Source organism: Chiroxiphia lanceolata, chromosome 1, assembly GCF_009829145.1.
Source record: "Chiroxiphia lanceolata isolate bChiLan1 chromosome 1, bChiLan1.pri, whole genome shotgun sequence".
NCBI classification, from domain to species: Eukaryota; Metazoa; Chordata; class Aves; order Passeriformes; family Pipridae; genus Chiroxiphia; species Chiroxiphia lanceolata.
Genome location: NC_045637.1, coordinates 111,114,339 through 111,141,187, shown reverse-complemented (window position 1 = coordinate 111,141,187; position 26,849 = coordinate 111,114,339). Strand labels below are relative to the sequence as shown.

Sequence of the window (26,849 nt, the reverse complement as noted above, 5' to 3'; positions counted from 1 at the left end):
CCTCCAGAGCAGGTGGCTGGAACCTGGAACTTGCTCAGGAACTAAGTGTCACTACTCCCACGTCACACTGTAGCATCTGCCTGCGTCATTAAAGGGTGTCATTAAAGGGTCACCTGGCCCATGCATCCAGTGGATCTCCATTTCATTCTTAGTGGCCACGAATATTCTCTAAGGCTTGCTGCTGTTTGCATAATACTGATAATGCCCATAGTGGGAGGAGTAATTCCATTAGAAGAGCCTCTTAAGAAAATAAATCACAGAATCACAGAATCAATTAGGTTGGAAAAGGCCTCCAAGGTCATTGTGTCCAACCTATGACTGAACACTACCATGTCAACTAGACCATGGCATTAAGTGCCACATCCAGTCTTTCCTTAAACACCTCCAGGAACAGTGACTCCACCACCTCCCTGGGCAGTCCATTCCAGTATCTAATCATCCCTTCTGTGAAGAAATTCCTCAGAAAAATGTTTCAAAAGAGAAAAGCACCAAAAACTCTGATGGGGTACTGCATGTTTGTTAGATTGAAACCTTATAGTGAGGCCACATGATGGCACCATAATCTTATGAACTGAAGGGAAGTGTGTGCACAAGTCCACTGTAATTGTTAGATGTTAGCCTTTCCATCACTAAACACATCAAAATTTTTCTGTATGCTTATGTCTTTTAAAAACACTTAATATTAGTCACCTAGGACGGGTGTGAATAGTGTGATATAATGCTTTTTTCATCTGTAAAACAAAGGTAAACAAAACTGAATATAATGACAACCAAAATAACATACTTATTAGATTATTAGTGATAAGATGTGTTATTTGATGATGCTGATTCTTAGTCCACTTTTAAAACTCTGAATTTGTCCTACCTGCTCTTTTAGTGTTATTTATAGGAATTTATCTTCCTTTTTCAGTCTTCTGGGCTATTCTAAAAAGTACAGAGAAAGGGGGGGGGGTGTTAGTGGTAGTGGTGGTGGTGGTGGTAAAAGGATCAAGAAGTCAAACACAAAAAAGTTGACCAACTTTAATGGATTGTACAATACAAAATATTATTACAGTTATTGGCAGAGTCCTTAATTGAATGTACCAGCAGTGCTATCAAATACTGTGTTTTCAATTATCTCCTTGAATGTGGATCACAGTTTACTGCTGAAATCTGGTTTGATTTCTTTTGCTGAAATGTGGTACCTTCTCAGTGAAGGAATAGAAACTCTTGGAAAGGTGCTGATCCACTGGACCACCAATCTCAAAGTCCCACTTCTTTCCTCTGGAGGCTGCTTGTTGCTTGGAAAGATCCATGATGTATAAGAGAACACTGCAAAGGAACAGGGCTGCTTTTTTACATTCCTCTCAGACAGCTTGTCAGCATGTTCAAGCATGTTTGGTTGTTGCACTTTTTTCCTGCAGGGATGGTGAAGATACATACCCTGTCTGGCATCAGAGCCCTCCAGAGAAAGAAAAGGCCAAATGAAAGTTCTTGTCAAGAGCAGAATAAAACATAAAATTGTTTTCATAAAGTCATTTTAAAAGTAAAAAAAAAAAAAAAAAGGCAACCACTCTGGAAGTTCCTGCATGTAGCTTCATATTTCTTTTAAAAATAAATGCATATGCTGAAATTGCCCAATTTCTGCTTATGCTGATATATTTACCCATTTTAAAACCATATACAAAAGTAATTGATGCACAGGGTCTTTAAGAAGAGTATGCAGGTGAAGATCTTGTAAATTAAAAGGTGTGGTATACTTCTGTTACACTTCCCATAAGGGTATAATTCAAAAGGAGTGCTTAATATGACAAAATTGAATAATTCAAAACAATTGGTTTGATAAGAAAATTTTCTCTATTTCACTTCCTGTTTTCACAAGCACTTGGCACTTTAAAATCTCTCTGGGACAGTTTGAAACTTTTGTTTCTTTGAAAATTATTTAAAAGGTGGTTTAGAGGAGTTGGGAATCAGAAATTACCTTGCTGGATAAGAACAGCAAACAAAATATTCACTTTTAGTTTCCTGTCTCCAAACTTGTCCAATTCCATATGTGTTAGGGGAAATATCAGAAATGCTAGAAAGGAGAACTTGGCCAAAATCAATTAATAGCATGATTATGGTATGGCTGAAATCAATTAATAGCATGATTATAGTATGTTCTTAAGCACTTGAGTAGCCCCATATTTATTTTATGTTTTCTATGTATTCACATTCTTTACAGGTTCTGAACTTTACAGAGAATCAGTTATATTTAACCATCAGTTATGGAAGTTTTTACACTCCATGAAACTCATAAATTGCAGGAAAAAAACATTGTCATAGCCCACAAATGATACTTGCTTCTAAAACAAAAAAGAGATCCTCTATGCCCTTGAATCTGTAGAATAGGGAATATTTTTACTTATTCGGATGTTTTGATAAATGATTATAACATATGCTTATATCTCTAAAAACACCTGTGTCAACCCTGTTCAGGAATCATTTTCACACCTCTAATGCTGTTGTGGTTTTGCAGCCATTGCGACTGCATTAATTTCTTATTTTAAAGTTTTTCTCTTACGTAGACTAGAAAAATGGCAAGCAAAATCACTGCACTAAAGAGCTAAAACCCTTTTGAGTCATTTTTCTTGTTTGATCTAACCTGGTTAAAGCTCCATGTGCAATACTTTATTTTTAAAATATGGTTACCACGCTGATTTTCTGATCAATGACAGGACATTATGTTAGCTTTTTTAGTATGAATAGTGTATAAACCAGCAGATGATTAAAAGAGTGCCGTCTAAAATATCAAGTTCACTCAGTTATCCATCCCTACTAGTTAGAACTATTATGAGAAAGATCTGAGGTTAGTACTCAACCATACACAAAGGAAAATACACCTTGAAATATCCAAGTCTGATCTACGTGTATGAAATTTTCCATACCACTCATAAAGAATCTGTATCACAGACCTCAGTAATTTAGCATTATTTACAGAGATACACAACTAGTAAAAAATGTGACTGAGCCCGACTTGAGTGAGGTATCTTGTGTAACATACGGTCAAGAGATGTTTCCAAAGAACCAGTGTACATTTCTAACCACTAGTCCACTTCAGAAAATCAGTTTATGAGACTGCTAGCTCAGGCCCTCAATTTTTGTGTGATTTTCTTTATATGAAACTATAATTTTACATTCACAAAGAGAACACTTTTTTCCCTACAGAATCCCACATTTGCATACCTAAGCTGATACATCCTTTTCATTTATTTACAAATACCCAAATCTGTGAACAAATGCAAGCTTTGGTATGTATTCTTTGATTTTTTTTTTTTGCAGCTGCCTTAGAGCCAATATACAGGAGAGATTTTTCAGGCTTTCATGACAGACTTGATTTCACAAGAGTCAGTTCCAGTCTTTCACTAGACACAATTTACAGTGCAGCAGAAACCTCTTGTTCTCCAGTAGACTGTGTGTAGGTGGAGCTAGCTCTCTCAGCTGTGTCAACATAGAAAACAGGACAGTATTTGGAGAAGCGGGATGCAATCTGCTTTCGGAAAAAGCTGTGAAGATACTTCCTAAATTTTTCTCCGGCAAAAGCGTAAATCACAGGGTTGATACAACAGTGGATCATTGAGATTGTTTCTGTCACCTGGATTGCTTTGTGCAGTTGACTGTTGCCTTCACAAGTAGTGATGGAAAACGCACCTTGAAAGTCACGCAGGAGAATGCAAATGTTGTATGGTGCCCAGAAAAAAAAGTAGATAATCATGATAATGAAAATGAGCCTGACTGCTTTATGTTTCTTCTCATTCCTACATTGCAGTAATGTCTTTATTATTTGTGTGTAGCTGCAAATCATAATTAACATTGGAATAAGAAGTCCCAGAATGTTCATCTTTAAAGTCAGGAATTTCTTCCATACATCTCTCTCCTCTGGTGGATAATGAGCGCTGCAAGTGTAGCCTGAGCTTTCCTCCTGAGTTTTGTGAAATACTATCCCAGGAACAGAAGCTAAAACAGCAACAGCCCAGGTGACGATGCTGGTGAGGGTGCCGTAGGCAACTGTCCTGGCCTTTAAAGCAAACACCGCGTGCACTATGGCCAGGTACCTGTCCAGGGTCAACAGGATTATGAAAAAGATGCCACTGTAGAAGCCAAGGAGGTAGACACCTGAGAGAATTCGACACAGCGCCTCCCCAAAAATCCAGTCGTGAACTGCGTAATAAGCCCAAAAAGGGAGAGAAAATACAAACAGCAGATCGGAAATTGCCAAGTTGAGCAGGTAGATGTCAGTCATACTCTTCAACCTCTTATATTTTACCAGGATAAGGATAACAAGCATGTTGCCTATCAGGCCAAATATCACCACTAAAGAATAAAGTGGTGGCAAAAGTTTTGCTGCAAAGTGCTTTTCCTCAGTCCCAGGACAAGGTGTGGAATCACTGTAGTCGAATTCTGTTGTAAATGGCAAGTCGATGAAATCTGTTGTATCATTTCCCATGGTGTTTTGGTCTGGAAAGGAAGAAAAGGATGGTAAACCAGAGGAATCTCTGAGCTTGGCAGCAAGGAGAATGAAACGTTTTGATGTACTCATTTGGAATGTGTTGCTGGTGAGGACACAAACATTACTACGTTCAGTGTGAAGGAGAATGATATTGCAGAACTCCCAGGAAACCCATCTATACATCTGTGAAATCACGTTACTGCATGTTGGAAGTGTTGTGTGTCACTTCCCACATGTACACTGCCTGGTGCTTTTTTCCTTCTCAGTAGAGCCTGTCAGCTGCCTGACTCAACCAGAAGCAGAGGAATGACGAATATATTCAGAGCCATGGCTACTTTTGGTTTGGAAACTGTTGTGGGGACCATTGTAGGGACTGAGCTTCCCTTGCAAGAAGGAGCCAGGGCCTGGGAGGTGAGTGTGCAGCAGAGCTGTGAAAGCCCCCAGGCCAGTTCTGTTATAGTGAGAACAGACAAAGCCTTGTGACTTTGATATCAGCCTCTCTAGTCACCAGAGCCTCCCCCTTTCCCGAGTCCCAAGTAGGACTGTGAGCCACACACAGAAGCATAGCTATCTTTGTGTAACTTGGTCTCTGAAAAGTTGAGGAGAACAGTCTTCTCACAGACCTCTGGAGAGCATGGAAGAATTCCTGTGGGTCCCATGAGAAGCTGGAAAGAGGATTTTGTGAAGACGACTGTCAGAGTGGCCAAATGTGCTCCCTGGTCATTTAGTAGGGAAGTGAAATCAATGCCTTTGGTAGCCACTCAAATAGAGCTACGTGCTGTCAGATTGAAGGGCTGCTCTTTCTTGCTGTGCCATCATGACTGCTTTTCTCAGGCATTTCATGGCAAAGTGGTGACTGCCCATGGCAGGCTGATGGTTTTAAAATGAGCACCTTCCTGTCAATTTGATGCCTGTTCTTAGACAAAGACAACAGCCTGCTCCTGACACAGAAGAGCAGGCAGGGCCTCTGCCCCAGCTTGCTGTGTGATCCCTGACCGCTCATGTCCCACCACAGTGTTTGCTCCTTTCCTAAATGCACTTTTTTCAATGGTGTGGTCTACCCTGTGTGATTGCAGATGTCTTTTACAGACACCACACTCTCAAAACCACGACTTCATTCTCTCTGCACCCAAGTTCTGCAAGACTAAATGTAACTGAAGAAACTCAGCCTGTGGCTGGAGTGACACAGAGACAGGCCTCTGATCTGCTTTTTGGTAGAAGCTGGTGGTTGGCCATTCTGACTTAGAGCCTGTGAAACCCCCAAAGCATCTCTTTGTGTCTGTCAACAAAACTGTTCAGGAGAAATGACTATTTTCTGCTGTAAAAACTGATCACTTAGCATGCTAATGTCCTTAATCTGTGTCAAAGTGGTTAACTTAGCTAAACCTAAGCTGATGTCTTGGAGAAAGGGCTCTTTGATAGGTCTTTTTTCACTTCCCTGTAATCTTACAAATGAGGTTCTTATGCTATACAGTGCAGACGTGAATCTGCTCCAAAAGAGGAAGCTTTATTAGAGCAAAATCTGCATCTTGTAAACAAAAAGTATTGCTTTTGCAAACCTCCTTCCCCAAGTTCTTCTTGAGTCTGGCTGTTAACACTGCTCCGTACAATAATGAGGACATCCATATTCAGACAGTAGTTTGGCATGCTGAGTGTGGTGTAAACTTTTCTTCTGGAGAACAAGGAATAAGAGAAAATCAGCAAACTGTAACAGTTAAGATCTCAGCTTTGCCCACAATCAACTTCTTGGAGAAAATAAGTTTTGTCAAACTCCACAAAGACCATCTTTAGAAAATGCTGGCAATCTCTGTGAAACAGTTTTTTTCCACAGTTGTACTAACTACATAGTTATTACAATACAGAGATAATGGTTTTGTTGGTAAAGGAAGTGGCTGTGGCTCCAGTCTGTTGCCAGTAAATAAGTTGATTTTAAAGTATCTAAGGGCTTATATTTCTTAAATGCTTTCAGCAATGCTTTTTTTTTAAAAAAAAAAAAAAGGCACCTTTATAAAACACTATTTGGTCCAAAACATTAACTTCTTCATTTCAAAATATGATGAGACTTGAGTACCATGTAAATATTTAATATTCGCTTCAGCTAGACCTGCTAGATCCATGTTGCATACCCTGACAGTATGTCCCTGCTACTACCTGTAGCTAAATATCCTCATTTACTATGTGCCAGTAGCTATAGTGTCTACTGGGATTATGGGGTGAGGGACTGGCTGCTACACAGTACCAGACCCACCACTTCCTGTCTTGCTCATTTTGCACCAGCAAGATGCTCGTGAATAAAAATGGGTATGAAAAACACCTTAGTCATAAACCCAGAGTGGGATTTTATGAGTATGTGATTGATAGGTTTCATGCAAATATCATTGCAAAATACTGCCTTGATATTACTGTGATAATTCTTTTTGCAACAGCCCCTTCTTCCTGCTAACTGCTGTCTCAATGCTATCCCTGTTTTTCACTGGCCTTATTGGAATGACAACCGCATCTTCCTTGCATCTTATCTTCTTCTTTACAACCCTCCTTGCATGCTTAAATCATAGTCTCCCCTCTGAGAGGTTCCTTCTGCTACCTGAGCCCTATTCCTCTAGCATAGCCTTTGCTTCAGAAGCCTCTCTGCAAAAGTACTTGCTACTCTGGGTTGTGTATACTATCCAGCACATGCTGACAATGGAAACTGCAGATACTAATTTGGAAACCAGAAAAAGGAACTGTAAGTGGGTTTGTGCTTTATCCCATAATCTTGATGGTTTAGGAAACAATGGTGGCCACTGGCTAGAATGCTTCACTGGGTTAATCAGCCTAGGTTGTTTATCTAACTAGAGGGATCTGAATGGGCTTATGTTTCCTGAGCATTAAAAAACCCTTAAAATATAGTCCATGAAAATCTCTGAAGAAAAGATATTTCAGAAAGAGGTCTATATTATTTTGAATACACTTTAGATAAATGCAATATCTCTAGAACCCCACAATCTGCTGTATGAATCTGCTAGTCTCTGTTGCTCTGCTTGAGACTAGCAGAGATGCAGTTTTCAAGAGAAAGGCTCGCCATAGAAAAGATGAGCAAATTCATGTCACTGTTTTGTGCTGAGTTTCAGGTCACAGCTTTCTGTTTTAAAAGAGGCAAAGATTTTATTAAAGTGAGTTTCAGTTAATTTGCATAGTGCTATAAAATAATAATAATTCTAAAGCTGTAGCAAATGGAGGTAAAATGCTAAGCTATGCTGCATGTAAACAGGATCCATGAGTCCTGTTACAGGATACAACACTGGATTTTCTGTAGTCATCCTAGGAGAAGAATAAGTACTCTTGACTCAAATAAGCTGTTTTATCTTACTGTAACAGTTTTAAAATCTGTATTCCTAACATTGCACATCATTTTCGGGGGAAAAAATCAGAGAGGCACACTCCATTATACTTCTTACTCAGCTCAATCTCTAGATATTTATTTCTTGGCTTACCTGGATTGTCTGCTCAAGTCTTCTAGTGATTTTGCCCTTTAAAAATAGTATATTCCATTTAACGTATCCTATACATTTCTCCAGGGTAGTTTTTAAAGATGAATACACTGGCAAGATTCCACTAGTATTTTTCACTTCAGGCTTCAAACTACCTAAACAGCTATTAAAGTTAAAAAAAAAAAAAAAAAAAAAAAGGAAAAAAGAAAAAAAGAGGCAAAAATTACTTACCATATATCTTACAGAGCAAGTGATGTCTTGTATTATTACAACAGGAGTAATGCTAAACTGATTTGTCAGTCACAAGACGAAGGTCAAAAACACCTCTTCCTGCGTGAAGAAGGATGTATTGGTTTGAAAACTTCTAGCAAAAAAAAAAATCTGTTTTCATTTAAAAAAAATGAAGGAGCAGTTCTCTGGTTCTCTTTTTCTAAAAATGGGTCATCAGATGTTACTCTTCTAGCTCTGTGAGATGTGCAGAGATGTTGAAATTGTAGAGGATCCTCCAAGGAGCTGAACTCAAAGTTTCACAACCCACAGCTGTAATTCTAGAAAAAGGGGTTTATTTCGTTACTTTATCTTTTTCTTTTAGCTAATGTCTTTGATCAAAAACAGTTTACATGAGGTTCATCCCTTTACATTTTTAATCATTAAATTTCATTTATGTTTTTCTGTCCCTTAACAAAAAGTGGAGCTTTTAAATAAAGTTCATGCTTCTATTCAGAATTACCTGCACTTTCTTTGTCTTGGTCTGAGTTACAGTCCTTATATTTTGAGAAATTTGACTGATTCTATTTTTCTTTAACCTGCCCTTCTGGACTATGTTTTTTATTTTAATCCCTCTTGTAAGACCATGACTTAGTCTATATAGTGAGTTTGACCTTTTAAAACAGCACTGTTGCTTAGTTTTTGGAATTAAGTTTCAAAAAAGCCTGATAAAATCTGATGTCATGTCACTTTCTTTCCTTGTGTCTGATTCTGGTGGTTTTCAGAGTTAGACTGAAGCTGCACTGTGAGCAGATTTTTAGATCCTTCTTGGACATCAAAGAAACCACACAGGAGGTAGGAAAGATACACAAAAAGTAAGAAAAAGATTGTGCCTTACCAGATACTTGAGAGCCCCTGAGAGAGAAATCCTGAGAAGATACCCCCTCCTCCCCTTGACATCTCTTTGGAGGATTCTGGAGTATCACATCCTATCAACCTATTGAAGGCACTAAAGGGATGTCTTTTCTGCACTCAGTTCTTAGTATCCTTAAAAGATTTTAAAATGCCAAAAGCACAGTGGAGATGTCTTTCTTTGGATGCTGCTATTCCTTAACAGAAGTCAAGGGAATCACAGTTTCTGAGTTACATCTCAGATTTTGGGGGGAGACAGTAAGAAAGTTAAAAGCTCACCCTGTTTTCCTTGTCAACCCTTCTTTGCATGAGGGATTAATCTTTATTCCATAGGACAAATAGATTAGCTGTTTCAATGACTTCTTTAAAGGCTGGAGTCACAGGGTCAAAACTAGTGACCCCATAGGGTATTCTAAGGCTATATTCACACTACCTTGCTCGATGGACTACCCTAGACCCCCTACACAGTCAGTGCAAAGAGCTGCCTCTGAAAATGTTTCCACTACACCTAAAACAAGCTCCCAATTACTGCCAAACTTTTCTGGCAAAAAAATTCCACTTTTATAATGAATTCCTATAATTCTCAGACAAGGTATTGTATCAAATTAATTTTTCAATGTATAATTCCTAATCAGTCTACATCCTAAAATTAACTGACATTAAAATATTTCTTCATGAAGCCTACTTCGTTGTTTGTTGCTTGTTATATGTTATTGAACCCACTGAAGACTCTAAAACCTTTCCTAATATCAGACTGTAGGAAGAGGGGAAACAGTTTTAAACCTGTTGCTGGTTCTGAAACATGCTCCCATAAAACTTGACCCCATCATTTGAACAACAACAACTTAAAACTAAGGTCTGTGATAGGCTGGTCTTCAGAAATAGTCCCTTGTTCCCACAGATTGATTTGCTTTAGTAATCTGATTTTGTTGTTTACGGCTTTTTGTTCTCACGGCTCAGTCTGGGATTTCAGCATAGTGGTGCATTTTACTTACTAATTCAAGGTATTGCACACCAACAGAGGGCCTCTGTCACTCAGGGATATAGCAGCTGAATAAGGGTAATGCTCTTGGTCTGCTCACCAGCTGCATCTTACAGCCAAATGAGAGACTCCCCAGGGTGAGTGTGCATTGTTGGGCACTTGGCAGCCCAAATACTGGGCTCACTCTGGCAGCAAGTGCCTAGTCTGTGACTTTATTATCCACACCTGCGGGATAGGTACAATTAGCTCTACACCAGCTGCTGATAAGTAGAGCTGCTGGGAAATCAGATTTGATCAGGTCTTACCTGTGACTGTAGGTGAGCCCCAGCCCCTTGTGCTGTTTGTGGGGCACTGGGCTGCTGGTGGTAAGCTTTTCATCAGCGCTGTTGGGATAAGATCTTTCTTTCTCTGCTCCCCTACTCCCCTCAGGCTCTCTCCATGGGCCCCTGCAAGAGCTGGTCTCCCATCCAGTCTGAAGCTCCATCACACCAGCCTGGGACTGGCCATCTTAATGCTGTCTCACCTCCTTTTCCCTCCTTCCTTCAGATTGCCTCCGTCTAGTGTGTGTGAACACTGAGGCAGGGACAATGCAAGCAGCACATGTGTTGTTGCAAGTCAGATTTTTCAGCTTTTCTCAATCCCTTGCCCAGTATCTCCTTGAAAAAGTGCACTGCTTCTTGTCATGAGTAACAGTGGATTTTAGGAATCTTTACCTACAGGTGAACCTCATAATTTTACCAAAAAATTGAAGCTATTGTTCAATAATAAATGTGATAATTCAGTGGATTGGTATAGCTTTGAATTTTACCTATTATGGTTTTACATTCAGACCTAAGGAGAAGTTATTTTCAGTGATGTGATACTCATTCTCTCCATAAAGACATTCTTGGAAATGGAAGTGAGTTTCGTTCCTCACGTGTGGGGCTCAAGTTGATGTACTCAGCAAGTGTGCAGTCACATACACTGTCAAATCAAACTACATTTGTCAATCTCTTCTATCTAATGACTGATTATATGATGCATCTTCACAGTAATCAGGCCATCACATTGAATTATCTGGTATCTAAGTGGTATGGCACTCCCACAAGGAGATATTGTCATTTATGTCAGGTCTCCACCCATACTGACATATCTGCTAGGAACATACAAAAAGCTCATGTACCAGTGTGACACACAAATGTCATCAAGTAGATTTGTGGGTACAGAAATCTGAAAATGCAACTAACAGTTTCCATTCAATTTATTGCAAACTTGCACCATCTGAAGAAAAAAGACTTGGGGAAAAAAGAGTCCTGGGACAGAACGACAAATACCTTTTTTAGGTAAACACGATATGATAGTGCACAACACTTTTTAATAGTCTATAACTACAGCAAAGCATATTAATCCTTTTCATTTGGAGAAGAGGTCTAATGAAGACAAGTGAACACAGACTGTGCTGTTACTTGTTCTGTTCATAACAGAATATTCAATATGTCCAAATTAGGTTAGTATTGGCATATACTTTAATTCATGAGTAACACGAAATTGTTTTGAAGAGGCTGATTAAAGACATTCAGCTGAAGCTGCTTTATTGCTTAGGGTATTTATACTTATCAGCTTTTTCTTTAAGATTCTCAAGTTCTGGTGACAAATCTTTTGCTGCCACCGTAACAATCATACCCAGTCTTAGCATCTGTGAGGTGTATTCTTCTGAGGAAAACAGGGAAAAAAATATGATGTACCACACCTTAAGATTTCTATCGTGGAGACTAGTGAAAAAAACCAAACGAAACATTTTACACATAGATGTAAAGGAAACTGGGTTACAAACAACAAACTCTGTGAGGCATAAGCATTTCTAATTTGAATTAACACTTCTTCACATGGTTGTTTACTGACAGGAAGGACAATGGGGTTTTTTTCCCCCTACTATTCTTAGGTTCTGTGTTTGTTTCTCTCTTGTAAATCTTGCACATACATAGTTGTACATTGCAACACATATTAATTCCATTGTCATGGTATTATTTTTGTTTTGGCTTTCTCCAACCTGCTCTTACTGAACCAACTGTTTCCTCATGCAATGAGGAGGAGGAGGATGTTGCTGCCTTCTACTATTTTTATCCGGGCTTCTGATGTATGCTGCCTATTTTTTATAGATAAGGGCTTGTCATAGTACAATAGACTTTACTTTTGGGTCACAGTTAAGCATTTCACAAATTTTCAGCTCTCAGAATCTCATTTTTACATAGGCCTTTAATTCTCACACTTCAGGCTTTTTTGAGTACATTTATACTACATAAATTCTAGGTCTAGAGGTTGTGTTTGGGGCTATCACAACTGTACATTGGAAATGCTCCTCATTGTACATGTAAATCCTGGACTTTTTATCAGGCAGGTTAGGAAAATCACATCCCAAATTTCTTCCCGGTGAATACTAGGTCACAGAAAGGATGAATGGAGTCTGTACAACGGCAAGGTATGTGCCTTGAAATAAAATACCTTGAGAGGGTTGAAAATTCAATGAAGTATAGTACAGGTGAAATAAAAGAACTTTTGAAAAACAGCAGAATAATCAAAGCTGCAGGAACAAAGAGCTGTGGGCCAAGAAATAAGAACAAGAGGACACTAAATCAAAATACAAAGGAAAGGTAACTGTTGCTAAAGCCAAAGAAGAAGTCTGCTTGAGCTCAGTGCTTAGTCATTAACATAGTTAAGTACCCACCTATAGGCTGTGATCACCCCTTATTCACAAAAACCCCTTCTTCACAGAGCATGCAGGGTAAAGTAAGGGTACACTGTGTCTTTAAATGGAGTTGAGAGAATGCTAAGGCAAGGACTCCAGCTTTTAGTTGTTACCTATATGAGAAATGTCAGATTTTTACTGTTCGAAATGTATAAAAATGAGCACCTGGCATACTGAAAGTGTGCTAGCTTTGTGGATTTACCACCTAGCACCCTTCTCTGTGCAGATATGAAAGAAGCAAATACCTTAACTCTGTGTGTGTGAACTGGCTTCTTGCACACCAGGTGAAAAAACCCATATTCAGGACAACACCAGGACCCAAGAATGAGAAAGTACTTTTGGGTGCCAAAGATTAGATATAGCCTGTAATTGTGCATACCTTTTATTAGCAACCCTGAAAGTTATGTTCAAATGGCTCTTTTACTTCTATCCATTTGGTTTCCATTCCATTCAAAAGGTCTGGTATCAGGATAGGTTGTGTGTTTCATGTCATAAAGATAGCATCCTACTAGCATAATCTTGTAGACAGTTCTGAAAAGCTGAGCGTCACTTGGAGGTTTGTGCAGTTTTGCATACTGACCTGTGTTTCTCATAATGCTGCCCTCTTCCACCTCAGGGTTGGGGTCCCACCTTCCCAGGATCAGTCATTTCAGACTTCAAACACTCAAACCGAGATTGCTCTCGTTGTCACCAGACTTACAAACCTCTTAGCAGTTATACAAACTTACAAACCACTTTTTTTACCCTATCATTCCATTTTCTGAATGAAGTACAGTTCCTAATAAGCAAATGTCACCAGAATATGGGTACAAAGACATGCCTACAACCCTTTGTTTTAACCTGGTTGTTATTGATATTTTAAATGCAGTAGAATTTTCCAGTTTGCTTTTGTTTCCCCTGTTAGCTTAATGTTTTTTAATTACTATACTGTTGAATAATGCTTCTAAGGCCACAGTAACCACAGTAGCCACTAGGAGAAGGCCAGTAGGCATCAACAGTTGAAATCAGCAGCAAAATTAAACTTCAAAATGAGCAGTATCTGCCTGTTGTGCTGTTTAACCTGGTCAGCATCATGTTATTCTCCTGGCACTTCCTTTGTTTCTCATTAACTGCAACAAGATATCATGTAAATTTGTCCTCATGTTCTCTGAATTTATCCCCATTATAATTTTCACTGGAAGGAGCAATATTTATTTTGGAGCTTCAGAGCTGAAAGTCTCTCATACTCACCTAAACCTTTGAATGTTCTGCTTAAAGTATTTACCTCTGGTCTTCCCATTACTTTATTATATTGATTTATTAGCCTCTGTTAGAGCTAATAAGGTCATTCTTTCATTTTTTGCTGATACTTTTTCCCGTTTATCAATTTTCATTTACTCCTCTTCCCTTATATCCCATTTACGTTTATCTTATGTAAAATATGTACACATAAGACTACAGTTAGATTAACAAACAAGAAAGTCTTATGGCAGGAACATCCCTATGTATTGGTTACAGGAAGTTTTATTATATCTATGTTCGTACATCATATACTTTTTACAGACAAACCAATGGCAGTGATTATAAATCTATTGGTTGCTTGTGAGCACTGTTCAGCACTCACCAATACCATACATGCACTTCTGCTATGTTTCCTTTTGCCCCTTAGGAAGTCTGCCTGACCACTGGCAGGGTTATCTTTTGCTGTGTGAGACATTTCTCCCTACATGTTTCTGGACCTGACAGAAGCATCTCCTAACAGGAAGGTCAGACTGTGTCCTGTTCGGTGCGTAAACTAAACTGCGTGATGGGTTTCAGGGCTGTGCACATGCACTTGTCCATGGCACATAGACATTTTTTTCATAAGCATGCTGGAAGCCCAGTCAGCACATTACCCCTTCAGAAGTTCAGTTCCAAAAGTTTTGAACTTGCAACGATTTCCACTTAGCTTGTTCAACATTTGCTGTAAAGCAACAATTTACTTGTGGAGTTCACAGAGGTCTTGTCTTGAACCTGTTTGATGTTCTGGTGCTACTTGCACACTATCTCAAATGCTTGCTTTTGTTTCCTCAATATTTCACCAGAGCAGCTCAGATGCCTCACAAACACTGCAGTGGTTCTTCTTTGTGTTAGTTTCTTCTCTGCTGTAGTTGCAATCGTGGCATATTTGCAAATCCTTGCCATTTTCTTAGCATACCTCTAGTTCCTCACACAGTTTCTGTACATCTGCCTGCATCTCTAGCTCTCACATACACATTGTATCTTCATCTCAATGTTTTTTCACTGCAGACCTTGAGTTATGGAGTATTTTCCTCCAGTATGTAAAATTTCTACAACCTCTCTGCCAAGGTGTCTTGTGTTCTCTTTCGCAGGGACTGTGAATCTGGAGTAGCTCCATCCCACTGTAACCAGTCTGCTAATTTGAGGCTACCTGGCCTGTAACTATACCAGGGTGCAGCCACATCTGACCAATTAAGACTCAAAAACTGCTGACCAATTAAGACTCAAAAGCCACAAAGCTATCTAGAGCCCTGCATATCTCAGTGCAAAGCTACAATGAAGAACCAATGAGCAAATAATAATAAGCTAATCTTTAGGTTTAGTTTATTTGTGTTTCTGCCAGCACAAAATATAAAATCAAAATCAGAGAAAAACAGGAGCGGGTATAGAATTTAGCTTATCCCATGGTGGACAGGAGAGTGTGCAGGGGATATGAGGAGGTATGGATCATAGGCTGAAAAAAGGAATGGGTACAATGAAGCAGGGAGAATTACATGGTAAAGGAGCAGCATATTTTCATACTGAGTGCTTAAGTCCCTTACACATAGAACTTGGGAGATCAGGCACATGGCTTGGCTGGGGTCACTCTAGACAGTGCAAAAAGATTTGAAATTGGCTGTAGCAAGTCTATGGAGAATCCTGTCTTTATTCCAATATTAATAAAATGACATCTTTTATTGCCCTTTCTTATTCCTTCTCTTTCCTTATTTATAGCACACACAACCCTCTTTCTCCAAATTTCACTCATCTAAAATCTGTGGCCGCAGACGTTCCCCAAAGCTATTGTAGTTCACTCTTCTCAAGCTTGCTGGTGGATAAAAGGTGTGTCAGCTACAGTAGCTTCTGGACTGGGCAGGCAGTTCTATGCTTGCTTGGTTTGAAATGTGGTATTGAGAGTGTTTAAGCCCATGGCTGCCTCTTTTTTCCACCTCCACTCTGAGAACAGAACCAATGCCCTTTTGCTTACAGAAGAGAACATGGGCTACAGAGTGCATACAATTTTCCAGACACAGATTTTATTAATTTTACTGCATTAACATGAAAACAGGAAGAAACTTAATTCCAAAAAGATAATGATTTAAAATAGAACACAGCAGTAGTAATATCACAGTTACGGCAGGGTTTGTATTACACTGAACTAATTTATGCTTTAATATTGAAAAGGTGCTTTTGCTTTGTTTCAGTAAGAAGTACAAAATAAAAGAAAATATTATTTCCAAGCAAGAAAGTTTACTGTGAGGGTAGATTTTGGTCTTTCATTTAGTCTGTCTGTGGCTATAAACCACACAAGGTAGTGGCCAGGTAATAACAGCTGATGGGGCCAGATAACAACAGCTGATAGGATAAGAGCTAACAACTAATAGAAACGTGCCTAGGCATTATAAGGCTAGAGGGGGAAGAGTATCTGCACCACCTAGATTAAGGCATGTGATACCTACATTAAGAGGTTGACATTTCCAGGTCCTTCTACAGCTGGACAGGTAATCTTCCTCTGAGACTATTTAAATCCTATGTCTGCTTCTGCCCCAGGCACTTCTTATTCTCTACTGAGTGCCTCACTGAGGCACCTTGAAGAGATTTGCTGTAATTTAGACATCTACATCACATGCTCAGTGTTAAGTAGTGTGGAGTCCCCTCTGGTATCCTTACCTTGCTGGAAGTTGGTTGAACTCGCCCCTTCAGATTTCCATAAACAAGTCCTTACATGCATGAGCAGTGCCCTTTAAAAGAAATGGGGAGAAAAAGGGAAGGACAGCTCACTTGCATAAGGAGCGCTCCCCTGCACTTCCATACAGTTTGAAGTAAGAAACTCTCTGCTATGCCCCTCCTTCCTCTTCATTGTTAGCACCATGTCCCTAGAATAGCACTTTCTTTTACAGGGAAACTCCTAATAATGGAATAAGTGTATGGCCATAGGACAACATAGAGCATAAAGGTCTTGAGTCTTCAATCACCATGCAGTTCTAACTGAGGCACCAGTTGGCTAGAGGCACTCTTCTCCTGGGAAGACAGAGCAAATATGACTCCTCTGGAGTTGGCTGCTTTTGCAGTTCTAAGGCTACTGTCTTCCTAAAAGTGTATCCCAAACATCAAACTTACTGTATGTGTGAAGAGCACATTTCTCTCATACAGAAACCTAACTCGACACACTTGTGTCATGTGTTGCCACATAAACTCTTCTTCTACACGCTTGATTTATCTGTCCAGAACTAGGAAGGCCTCCTCTCAGTGCTGTGTCATAGTCTCCAAAATCCTTCAGATGTTCATGGTATTTTTTTCATACTGAATTTTGCATAGCAAATGCTGAGGTAATTTTCATTCTGGCCTTGTAGATCTTTGCTGAAGTGCTTTTATTGGTTAAGTGTTTTTTTTCTTGGAGAGATATGATTTGTCAGAAACAAGCTCATGTTTTTTAGGCTGGCATCATTGTCTTGTGCAGTTGGTGTGTACAGTTACATGAAAAATTTCACCCACAAAAATCACAATATTGCTGATTAACAACCCACTTTGGAAAACGTCAGTAACAGAACAGTGATATGGTAGACATAAAATTAAAAAACTAAAATCAAAATACTATAACTTAGTCTGTAGTTGAGAGGATTATGTTCAAAAATGGCTACACTGTTAGCTAACTGATAAACCCTTGGGTTAAATGGTCCCAGTAAGATAAAGGTCAGTCAACTCTCCCATCAGAGGAGGGATATTATCTTGATATAACTCATATTAATCCTTAAATTCCTTTTTATTTAAACATCTTTTATTCACATGGGGAAAATAAGGAGTAGGAGGGAAAAACGAAGAAAACTAAAAGCCTCTCCTTATCAAATACTTGACCATGTTGCAGAAAGAATACAGACACTTCCAAAAGGTACTTCACTAATGTTGAATACTAAACAAGTAGATCAATCCCCAAAGCTTCCTCCCGGTGTTTATCTTACAGTGTTCACTAACAGAAATGGATCTTGTGAGATGACCTATTACTCCTTACCCTTTGCAATATTGTATTTCCCCGGGGTAAATCTCACTGGATAGAATTTTTGTAAAGAAACAGAATCATACTATTCTGGGTACCATTCCAATCTTGATGTGCTACAGCTATGGCACTAATATTTCCTGGAGAACTCATTGATTCTCTTAGTTTAACAATGGAAAATGCTGTAATTCCAGGGAACAGTTAACCACAAGAATTGAGAGTCATACAGTTTTCAGTAGTGGTCGACATAAAGATCTTAAATAACATCAGGCAGTCCTTAAGGCAAAGCAAGTGGTGCAACATTTACTAACTAATGTTCTGATGTAATTTTACAGTCCAGTAGAGATGTCGTGCTCTGCAGTGGATGCTGTGAATGTGGAACTGACTCTTTCTAATTTTTCCTGATAAAGACTTGGACACTTTTTGCAAAGGTGAGCTGCAACGTGCTTTCGGAAAAAGGCGTGAAGATATTTCCTAAATTTTTCTCCAACAAATGCATAGATCACAGGATTGATACAGCAGTGGATCATTGATATTGTTTCTGTCACTTGAATTGCTTTCTCCAGTTGGCCTTTGATATCACAAGTTGGAGTGAAAAGTGAACCTTGAAATGTATGCAAAAAAGAAGAAATATGGAATGGTGTCCAGAAGATGAAGTAAAAGATCATGATCACAAAAATAAGTCTGACTGCCTTCTGTTTTTTCTCACTCTTAGATCTCAATAATGTTTTAAGAATTTGTGAGTAACTGAAGATCATAATGAGCATTGGAACAATAAGTCCCAGAATGTTCATCTTTAAGATAAAGGAGTACTTCCAATTTATTGTGGAATCAGTTGGATAATGAGCACTGCAAGTATAACGTAAACTTTCCTTCTGAGTTTTGTGAAATACTATCCCAGGAACAGAAGCTAAAACAGCAACAGCCCAGGTGACGATGCTGGTGAGGGTGCCGTAGGCAACTGTCCTGGCCTTTAAAGCAAACACCGCGTGCACTATGGCCAGGTACCTGTCCAGGGTCAACAGGATTATGAAAAAGATGCCACTGTAGAAGCCAAGGAGGTAGACACCTGAGAGAATTCGACACAGCGCCTCCCCAAAAATCCAGTCGTGAACTGCGTAATAAGCCCAAAAAGGGAGAGAAAATACAAACAGCAGATCGGAAATTGCCAAGTTGAGCAGGTAGATGTCAGTCATACTCTTCAACCTCTTATATTTTACCAGGATAAGGATAACAAGCATGTTGCCTATCAGGCCAAATATCACCACTAAAGAATAAAGTGGTGGCAAAAGTTTTGCTGCAAAGTGCTTTTCCTCAGTTCCCATGCATGGTGTCGAATCGCCATAGTCAAATTCTGTTGTAAATGGCAAGTCGGTGAAGTCTGTTGTATCATTTCCCATGGTGTTTTGGTCTGGAAAGGAAGAAAAGGATGGTAAACCAGAGGAATCTCTGAGCTTGGCAGCAAGGAGAATGAAACATTTTGATGTACTCATTTGGAATGTGTTGCTGGTGAGGACACAAACATTACTACGTTCAGTGTGAAAGAGAATGATATTGCAGAACTCCCAGGAAACCCATCTATACATCTGTGAAATCACATTGCTGCATGTTGGAAGTGTTGTGTGTCACTTCCCACATGTACACTGCCTGGTGCTTTTTTCCTTCTCAGTAGAGCCTGACTCAACCAGAAGCAGAGGGAAGATGAGTCGTGGGTAGTTTGGGGCTGTTGTGCTCACCAGTGGCTTTCCAACGGAGTGTAGAAAGCCAGGAAGGCAGCCACAGGAAAGCACAGTATCTGGCACTCAGAGCATAGCTGTGCTTCTCCTTGGGACTTGACCACCAGCTCACTGTGCCAGTCCATCCTGTACTCCTCATGCAAGGAGGACCAGGCACTGTCCAGGTGTAAATGGTGCCTGCAAAGGCACTGTGGCATGGGTGAAAAACAGCTGACGCCAGTTTTTTAGGTTGCTTGTGACCTGGGAGCCTTAATGCCTATGGGAAACAGGGCACTGGAAAATACTAAACATACCTGCCTAGTGGACCTGCTGTCCTGGGTGCTGCAGAGCAGGAACTCAGCAGCGTTGGTCTGAGTCAAAATGGCAAACACTGTGTCCTTTTAGAGACCCTCTGCCAAGCGTACGCAATGGTAGCGTGTTGGTTTCAGGTTGCTTTGGAATGAAAACAGTGCACAGTCCTGTAGAGAGAACACATTGGCAAATGGCACAAAAGATGAGAGTTGCTGTCAGGATGGCCTCTGACACCTGTGTCTGTTGTGGCATCTTACTGTCAGTTGAAAGACCTCCCCAGTGCTGCTTGGGGATGTAAGGAGTTTTGATTCCTTGTTTCAGTAGCTGTTTACAGGCGTGATTCAGGAGCTGCAAAGTTAAGACTTGGCTGAGTGTCTTGGAGGAAGCACAAAGGCGAAAGGCAGATATGGACATTGCTATCTGTGTGCACTACAGTTCTTCATGTGATGTTGTTCTTCACCCTTTGTTATTCAGTGTTTCCAGTGAGGCAACACGGAGGAAGTGCAACCTCTCTGTCCCTTCAGTTTCGGTTTGGGAACCATTGTAGGGACTGAGCTTCCCTTGCAAGAAGGAGCCAGGGCCTGGGAGGTGAGTGTGCAGCAGAGCTGTGAAAGCCCCCAGGCCAGTTCTGTTACAGTGGGAGGCCCTCCGGTCACCAAAGTCTTCCCCTTTCCCAAGTCCCAAGTAGGACTGTGAGCCACACACAGAAGCATAGCTATCTTTGTGTAACTTGGTCTCTGAAAAGTTGAGAACAGTCTTCTCACAGACCTCTGGAGAACATGGAGGAATTCCCGTGGGTCCCATGAGAAGCTGGGAAGAGGATTTTGTGAAGATGAGTGTCAGAGTGGCCAAATGTGCTCCCTGGTCACTTAGTGGGGAAGTGAAATCAATGCCTTTGGTAGCCACTCAAATAGAGCTACTTGCTGTCTGATTGAAGGGCTGCTCTTTCTTGCTGTGCCATCATGACTGCTTTTCTCAGGCACTTCATGACAGAGTGGTGACTGCCCATGGCAGGCTGATGGTTTTGAAATGAGCACCTTCCTGTCAATTTGATGCCTGTTCTTAGACAAAGGCAACAGCCTGCTCCTGACACGGAAGAGCAGGCAGGGCCTCTGCCCCAGCTTGCTGTGTGATCCCTGACCGCTCATGTCCCACCACAGTGTTTGCTCCTTTCCTGAATGCACTTTTTTCAATGGTGTGGTCTACCCTGTGTGATTGCAGATGTCTTTTGCAGACACCACACTCTCAAAACCACGACTTCATTCTCTCTGCACCCAAGTTCTGCAAGACTATATGTAACTGAAGAAACTCAGCCCGTGGCTGGAGTGACACAGAGACAGGCCTCTGATCTGCTTTTTTGGTAGATAGTCATTTCAGTTACATGGTGGGCCATCCTGAGCTGTAGCATGTGAAATTTCTAAAGTGTCTTATGCTCATGTGAGCCTACTCAGCAGTTTGAGCAAAAGCTTATTTCCTGATATGTAATTACAGACCATTCAGGATCCAGAGGACTTAGTCTTGATCTAGATTTTTATCTCAGAGGATATATATAATGCAAATAATCTTCTTGAATAAATTTTGTTGGTTACACAGAGTTAAAACAATTTTCTCTGTGTGTATGTGCACAAGTAAACATTCACATATATACACTCATATATAGAGAATTGTAATATTGTAGAATCATAGAATAATTTAGATTAGAAAAGACCTCCAATATCGAGTCCAACCATTAACATGACAGTGCCAAGTCCACCATGTACCTAAGCACCACATCTACACATCTTTTAAATATCTCCAAGGATGATGACTCAACTGTTTCCCTGGGCAGCCTGTTCCAATGCTTGATATCCCTTTCAGTGAAGAAATCTTTCCTAGTATTCAATATAAATCCTCCCCGACACACTTAGCCTTGTTGAATCTTTGTATTTGTATACGAAGAAAATAATTATTTTTTTTCTTTTTATTTTGGAACTTATTCTGAGTTGTAACACCAGCAGAAAATAATTGTGGGAGCAGCAGAACTAAAGTTAACTGATTCCCTACAGATTTGTCTCCTTTGCTGTCCAAGTCTTATGTCCTGTGAGGGGTTGATCCCGGCCAGCAGCTAAGCCCATATCGAGTCACCCACTCACATCCCCTGACAGCAGGATGGGGGAAAGAATCAGAAGTGCTGAAGCAAGATAAACTTGCAGGCTAAGATAAAGACAGTTGAATAAGAAAATGAAACTGAAAAAGACCACAAGAGATGATACAATGACAAATGCTTGTCACCTACTAACAAGAAGATGGATGGCCAGCCTGTCTCTGAGCACTGCCTACTTTGGAAAAACTTCCCCTTGTTTTTTGCTGAGTATGATCCTTTTGGTCAGTTTGGGTCACTTGTTCCAGCTGTGGTCACAAGTCTAAAAGACATCACCATAAGGGCTGCTGTGAAGAAAAGTAAGTCCATCCCAATCAGACCAAGTTCACCTTCCCACTACCAAAACTGAGCTCCTGTGCTATACAATTCACACTGATGCTGACTAGAAAGACAGCATGTACTGTGACTGTTTTGTTTACTGTCTCTGACCTGTTGGGAAAACTCTGAGCATTTGCATGGGTGAGAAGCCAGATACTCCTCTTCACGACAAGCACAAAATATTAAAAATATTTTCTGAAATGATTTATAAAAAATTCCTTCTCCTTTGCATGCAGGTAATGTTAATCACAAAGAACTCTAGAAAACTGACCTGGCTAAAAAATTCTTCTGGAAATTACTTGTTTGCATTTGACCTGATGATCTCGGAGGTCTTTTCCAATCTGGTTGATTTTATGGTTCTATGGTTCTATGACTTTTTTTTTTAATTTATCTTTAACCATTTTTCCAATTTTCATTTTCATGCAGAATGGAACATCTTCTGCAGAAGCTGTAGCCCTTGAAAAGAAGTCTAGTTTTAACTCTTAAATTATTTAGGCACAAGCCTTCAAAGATTGGTGTGTTATAGCAAAGAAATTTCCAGGTTTATCTCTGCTCTTGTGCTTTTTAAACATAATCTTCTGAAACATTCTGATTTGGGAACTTTTGATTATTTCATTTATTTCCCTCTTTTTTTTCCTTCCAAAATTACAAATGAATATCCAGAAAGTCTTAATTATTTTAGTTTGAGGGGCTTTTGCATTTTCTGGACTGTGTGTGGGCATCAGTGCCCACTGTCTTGCCCACAGTCCCACAGTTTCTGCATGCACAGGGTAGTTTTATTGCTAACAGAAATTCTGAATGATTTTTGCAAAATTGGGCAACAATGTCAAGCCTAATGTAGCAATCAATATAAGATTTTCTTTTGTGCCCTCCTTCCTTTCTAATTCATTCTGTGTTCTAAGCACGCAAAAGCATCTACATGTATAAGCAGTCCAATAAGAGGCTACTGTTGTTTCGCCTTGGAGGACTGGTTATGTTCAGAGTTGCCAAAGAAGCTGGATACAGAGAGGTGTGACCAAGCCATGGGCCAAATGCCTGCACCCTGGAAAAGAGTTCTTGCAGAGAAAATGGGGCTACATCTTGGATGGGAGAAAATTTGGTCTGCTTAATAGTTGAAGCTTTGTGGTCCCAAATAAACATAATTTCATTTCTTTAAGTTTTAACAAAGCTGCACTCATGGCAACATCACAGCTTCCTGTAACAAAAATGTAGCTCTGAATCATGTCTTTTCTGTATTTTGGGTGCTTTGAGAGAAGCCTTGCTAGCTCTTGAGCATTAGTTGCTATCTATACTCTGTCACCTTTAGCTGTAAAATACCTGGGTGCCAGTATGACTATTAGACATTTCCATGTAATTCAAGCAAAGAGGCTCCTGAGTTGCTACAGTGACTTACTCAGGTATGACAGTTGTCACAGCTCAATGAGTCTGCAGTACCCTAAAGGGGATTTGGACAAAGTTTCCTCACAGAAATCAGAGTAAGTAATAACTAGTTAGAAGAGCACCTGTGCATTAATGGAGCCACTTAGCTCAAAATTTAATGACCACAAAAGTTCCCTTTCCCTTGTTACAAGTCTAAGACAAGATTTCTCTTTTGAAATGCATGAGTAGGTAACACAGTGCTACTGCCCCTGCCCTCACTCTCCTCCTTTTACAAATGCCAGTGCTTGTCATACAGAAAAAGAAACTGCTTAATGACTTGTAGTCAGCTTAAAAGTGTGTCAGCAGCTTCTAGGGCACTTTATAGAGAGATGTATAATGTAGTACAAGTAAAACTGATACTCAAATAACAAAAAATAATACCCCATATTCTGATAGCAGGTATTGCAAGAGGAGTAGCCAGTGTCTCCCACTAACTCTTTGACTTTCCAGGAGGAGAAAAACTACAGAGAAAACTCTGCACAGACACCTACACTTTCTTGGAGAGCAAGCATAGATGTAGGAACATTTCTTGTTACCAAAAAAGATGAAGAAAAAGATGAAAGTGTAAACTAAATGCTCCATGTAAGTCTCTGAACTGATAGTTTCCTTCAAACACATCTTTTCATGTGGTAGTTGCCACAGTCTTTCTTTCTATGATTTGACTAGGGAAAGAGCCCTTTCCTTGCTTGGAAAACCTCGCTTGTAAAACCTCTTCCTCTTTTATAACAGCTGAGCATTAGAAACATTCAGAATTTCTTACCTCCTAACTGATGAGGTTTTTTCAACCTTGTAGAACTTTCAAGGAAAAATGTCTTCTGGGCTGGAAAAAACAGGCTTAATTCTCTGTGAGCCCTCAAGATCCTATTCTTTCCATTCCCCATCAAAAACAGAGAGACAGTCCTGCAAAAATTCTGAGCTTTTCTGAAGTTAAATAGAGTGAGTCTATGTGGTCCCAAGAAAAGAGAAGTAGGAATATGTTCTTACCCAAACAAATGTACAGTAAAAGAATAGTGTAAGTACTGAAAATAAGCATTCTGAGAATGAGAAACTCAAGGCAGATATTAAATGTCTTCCTCCAAATCATGAATATATGTATAAGTGTGCTCTTCTCTTGTGTAGGCTAAGTTCTGGGCTAGTATGTCTGTTCAGGGGTTTTCGTTGTGCTTTGGATTTTTGAGGGTTTTTTTCATCGTCTTTGCTTACAGTGCCTCAGATAAAACACTGAATTCAGAGTAATTCAAACAACAGTCGTAGTCACAAACATTCTGGGAATGTTCTCAAGTCCAAAAAAGAAAGTTAATAATCTGGAATGGAGGTTGCCAAGATATGGCATAGGATCATATGATGTCCTGTTATTACTATAAGGGCTTCAAGCTCACTGCTCTGACACTGTCAACCATTCCAGGCAAATGACAAGAAGCTCACCTTTCCTTGTGTGTGAGTAGTACAATTCCAGTGTAGTATTGATTATTTCTATTCATGTAAGACCTCATTAACAAAAATTGCAACCCAGATCATGACTGGGCATAAGACCGATATCTTTAGCTGAGATATGGAATACAGGCTTTCTAATGTGGTGACTCAGAGACATCACATTATAAAGAGGACTCAGTTGCAAAGAGCATATCCTTTTAAAATACGATAGTGAAATAGTTCCTTTAACAGAGTAAATGCTTGAATAATACAGGGAAAACATGTGATAGGATAGTGATGAAGAACATCTGCCATCTGCATCTGATAGGGCAAGATGTGACTTAGATATGGAGAGATTAGATTAAGTGTGCAGGATTTAATATCTGACAAGTTTCTATCCTTAGCAGAATACATTTGCAAGCTATTGACCTCCTGGAACAGCTTTGAAACCAAGACCCTGTAAGTTTCAGTAGAAAAAAAGATTATTTTCTACAACATTTGCCCAGTTCAATTCTCTACTTTCATATTTAGCCTTATCCACACTGTAAGTTGCAAGACCCTATTGTTTTTACAGATAGTATTAGCTCTACTACTACTGTCATTAGGCACCTATACTTCCCCACATAGTGAATCTGTATCTATATATACACATTAAGATGTAAAAATAAAGAAAAAAAAATTAGCTACTCACTGATTTATCAAGCTGGTTTTGTCTGACTGTGTCTTCTTCTCCTTTGTGAACAAACACATACTTAAACCCTGTATCTGAAAATAGGAAACAGCACTTCCTGTGTGATCTATTGCAAAACATTATTACAGGAATCAAGGGTCACGTTCTTCTTTTCTGAAAGAGCTCAGTTTCCAGGCTGAGGTAAGAACTGAGGGATGAAGAATTCTACTTGTTCTACTCCAGGTGGAACTGGAGCAGTCAGTATCCGAACTACTGCATCTCTACAAGGGTAAGACTGGCTGGTTAAATTCAATAAAATCCCATTCTTGGGATGATAAGTATTTCTATCTGCTCTAGACACTTCTGATCTAAACTTAGTATCAGTTTAAAGCCATTGCCCCTTGTTCGGTCACTACATGCCCTTGTAAATAATTTCTTTCCATCTTTCTTTTAGGCTCCCTTCAGTTACTGGAAAGCTGCAGTTAGGTCACTCCAAAGCCTTTCTTTTCCAGGTTGAACAAACATAATTCCCTCAACCTTTCCTCATAGGAGAGGTGCTCCATCCCTCTAAGCATCTTGGTGGCCCTTCTCTGCACTCACTCCAACAGGTCCATGTCTTTCCTGTGCTGGAGAGCCCAGAGCTGGATGCAGAGTTCCAGGTGGGGTCTCACCTGATTGGAGTAAAGCAGCAGAATCACCTCCCTCACCCTTCTGGCCACGCTGCTTTTGGTGCAGCCCAGGACACACTTGGCTTTCTGGCAGTGAGCACACATGGCTGGGTCATGTCCAGCCTTTCATCCATCAGCATCCCCCAAATCCTTCTCAGCAGGGCTGCTCTCGATCTGTTCATCCACCAGCCTGTATT

General features: G+C 39.9%; 2 protein-coding genes and 1 long non-coding RNA gene across 4 annotated transcripts; 1 reads left to right on the top strand and 2 right to left on the bottom strand.

Moving 5' to 3' along the window:
* Positions 1–1,031: 1,031 nt before the first annotated feature.
* On the bottom strand, positions 1,032–8,283 carry LOC116796199 (C-C chemokine receptor type 5-like). The gene is made up of 2 exons (XM_032706639.1): positions 8,170–8,283; positions 1,032–4,476 (listed from the first exon to the last, which is right to left on the bottom strand). The coding sequence occupies exon 2, from the start codon at positions 4,463–4,465 to the stop codon at positions 3,395–3,397; it is 1,071 nt and encodes a 356-aa protein (XP_032562530.1). The 5' UTR covers positions 4,466–4,476; positions 8,170–8,283; the 3' UTR covers positions 1,032–3,394.
* Positions 4,627–18,650, top strand: LOC116796203. The gene is made up of 3 exons (XR_004360292.1): positions 4,627–4,879; positions 18,333–18,428; positions 18,564–18,650. It is a non-coding gene; the product is annotated as an uncharacterized LOC116796203 (long non-coding RNA).
* On the bottom strand, positions 16,018–26,072 carry LOC116796187 (C-C chemokine receptor type 5-like). 2 transcript variants are annotated; one of them, XM_032706618.1, is made up of 3 exons: positions 26,006–26,072; positions 20,040–20,191; positions 16,018–19,408 (listed from the first exon to the last, which is right to left on the bottom strand). In XM_032706618.1, the coding sequence occupies exon 3, from the start codon at positions 19,395–19,397 to the stop codon at positions 18,327–18,329; it is 1,071 nt and encodes a 356-aa protein (XP_032562509.1). In that variant the 5' UTR covers positions 19,398–19,408; positions 20,040–20,191; positions 26,006–26,072; the 3' UTR covers positions 16,018–18,326. The 2 variants fall into 2 exon arrangements, with proteins under 2 accessions (XP_032562509.1, XP_032562517.1); XM_032706626.1 differs by lacking the exons at positions 20,040–20,191; positions 26,006–26,072 and adding an exon at positions 19,734–19,859.
* Positions 26,073–26,849: the final 777 nt, after the last annotated feature.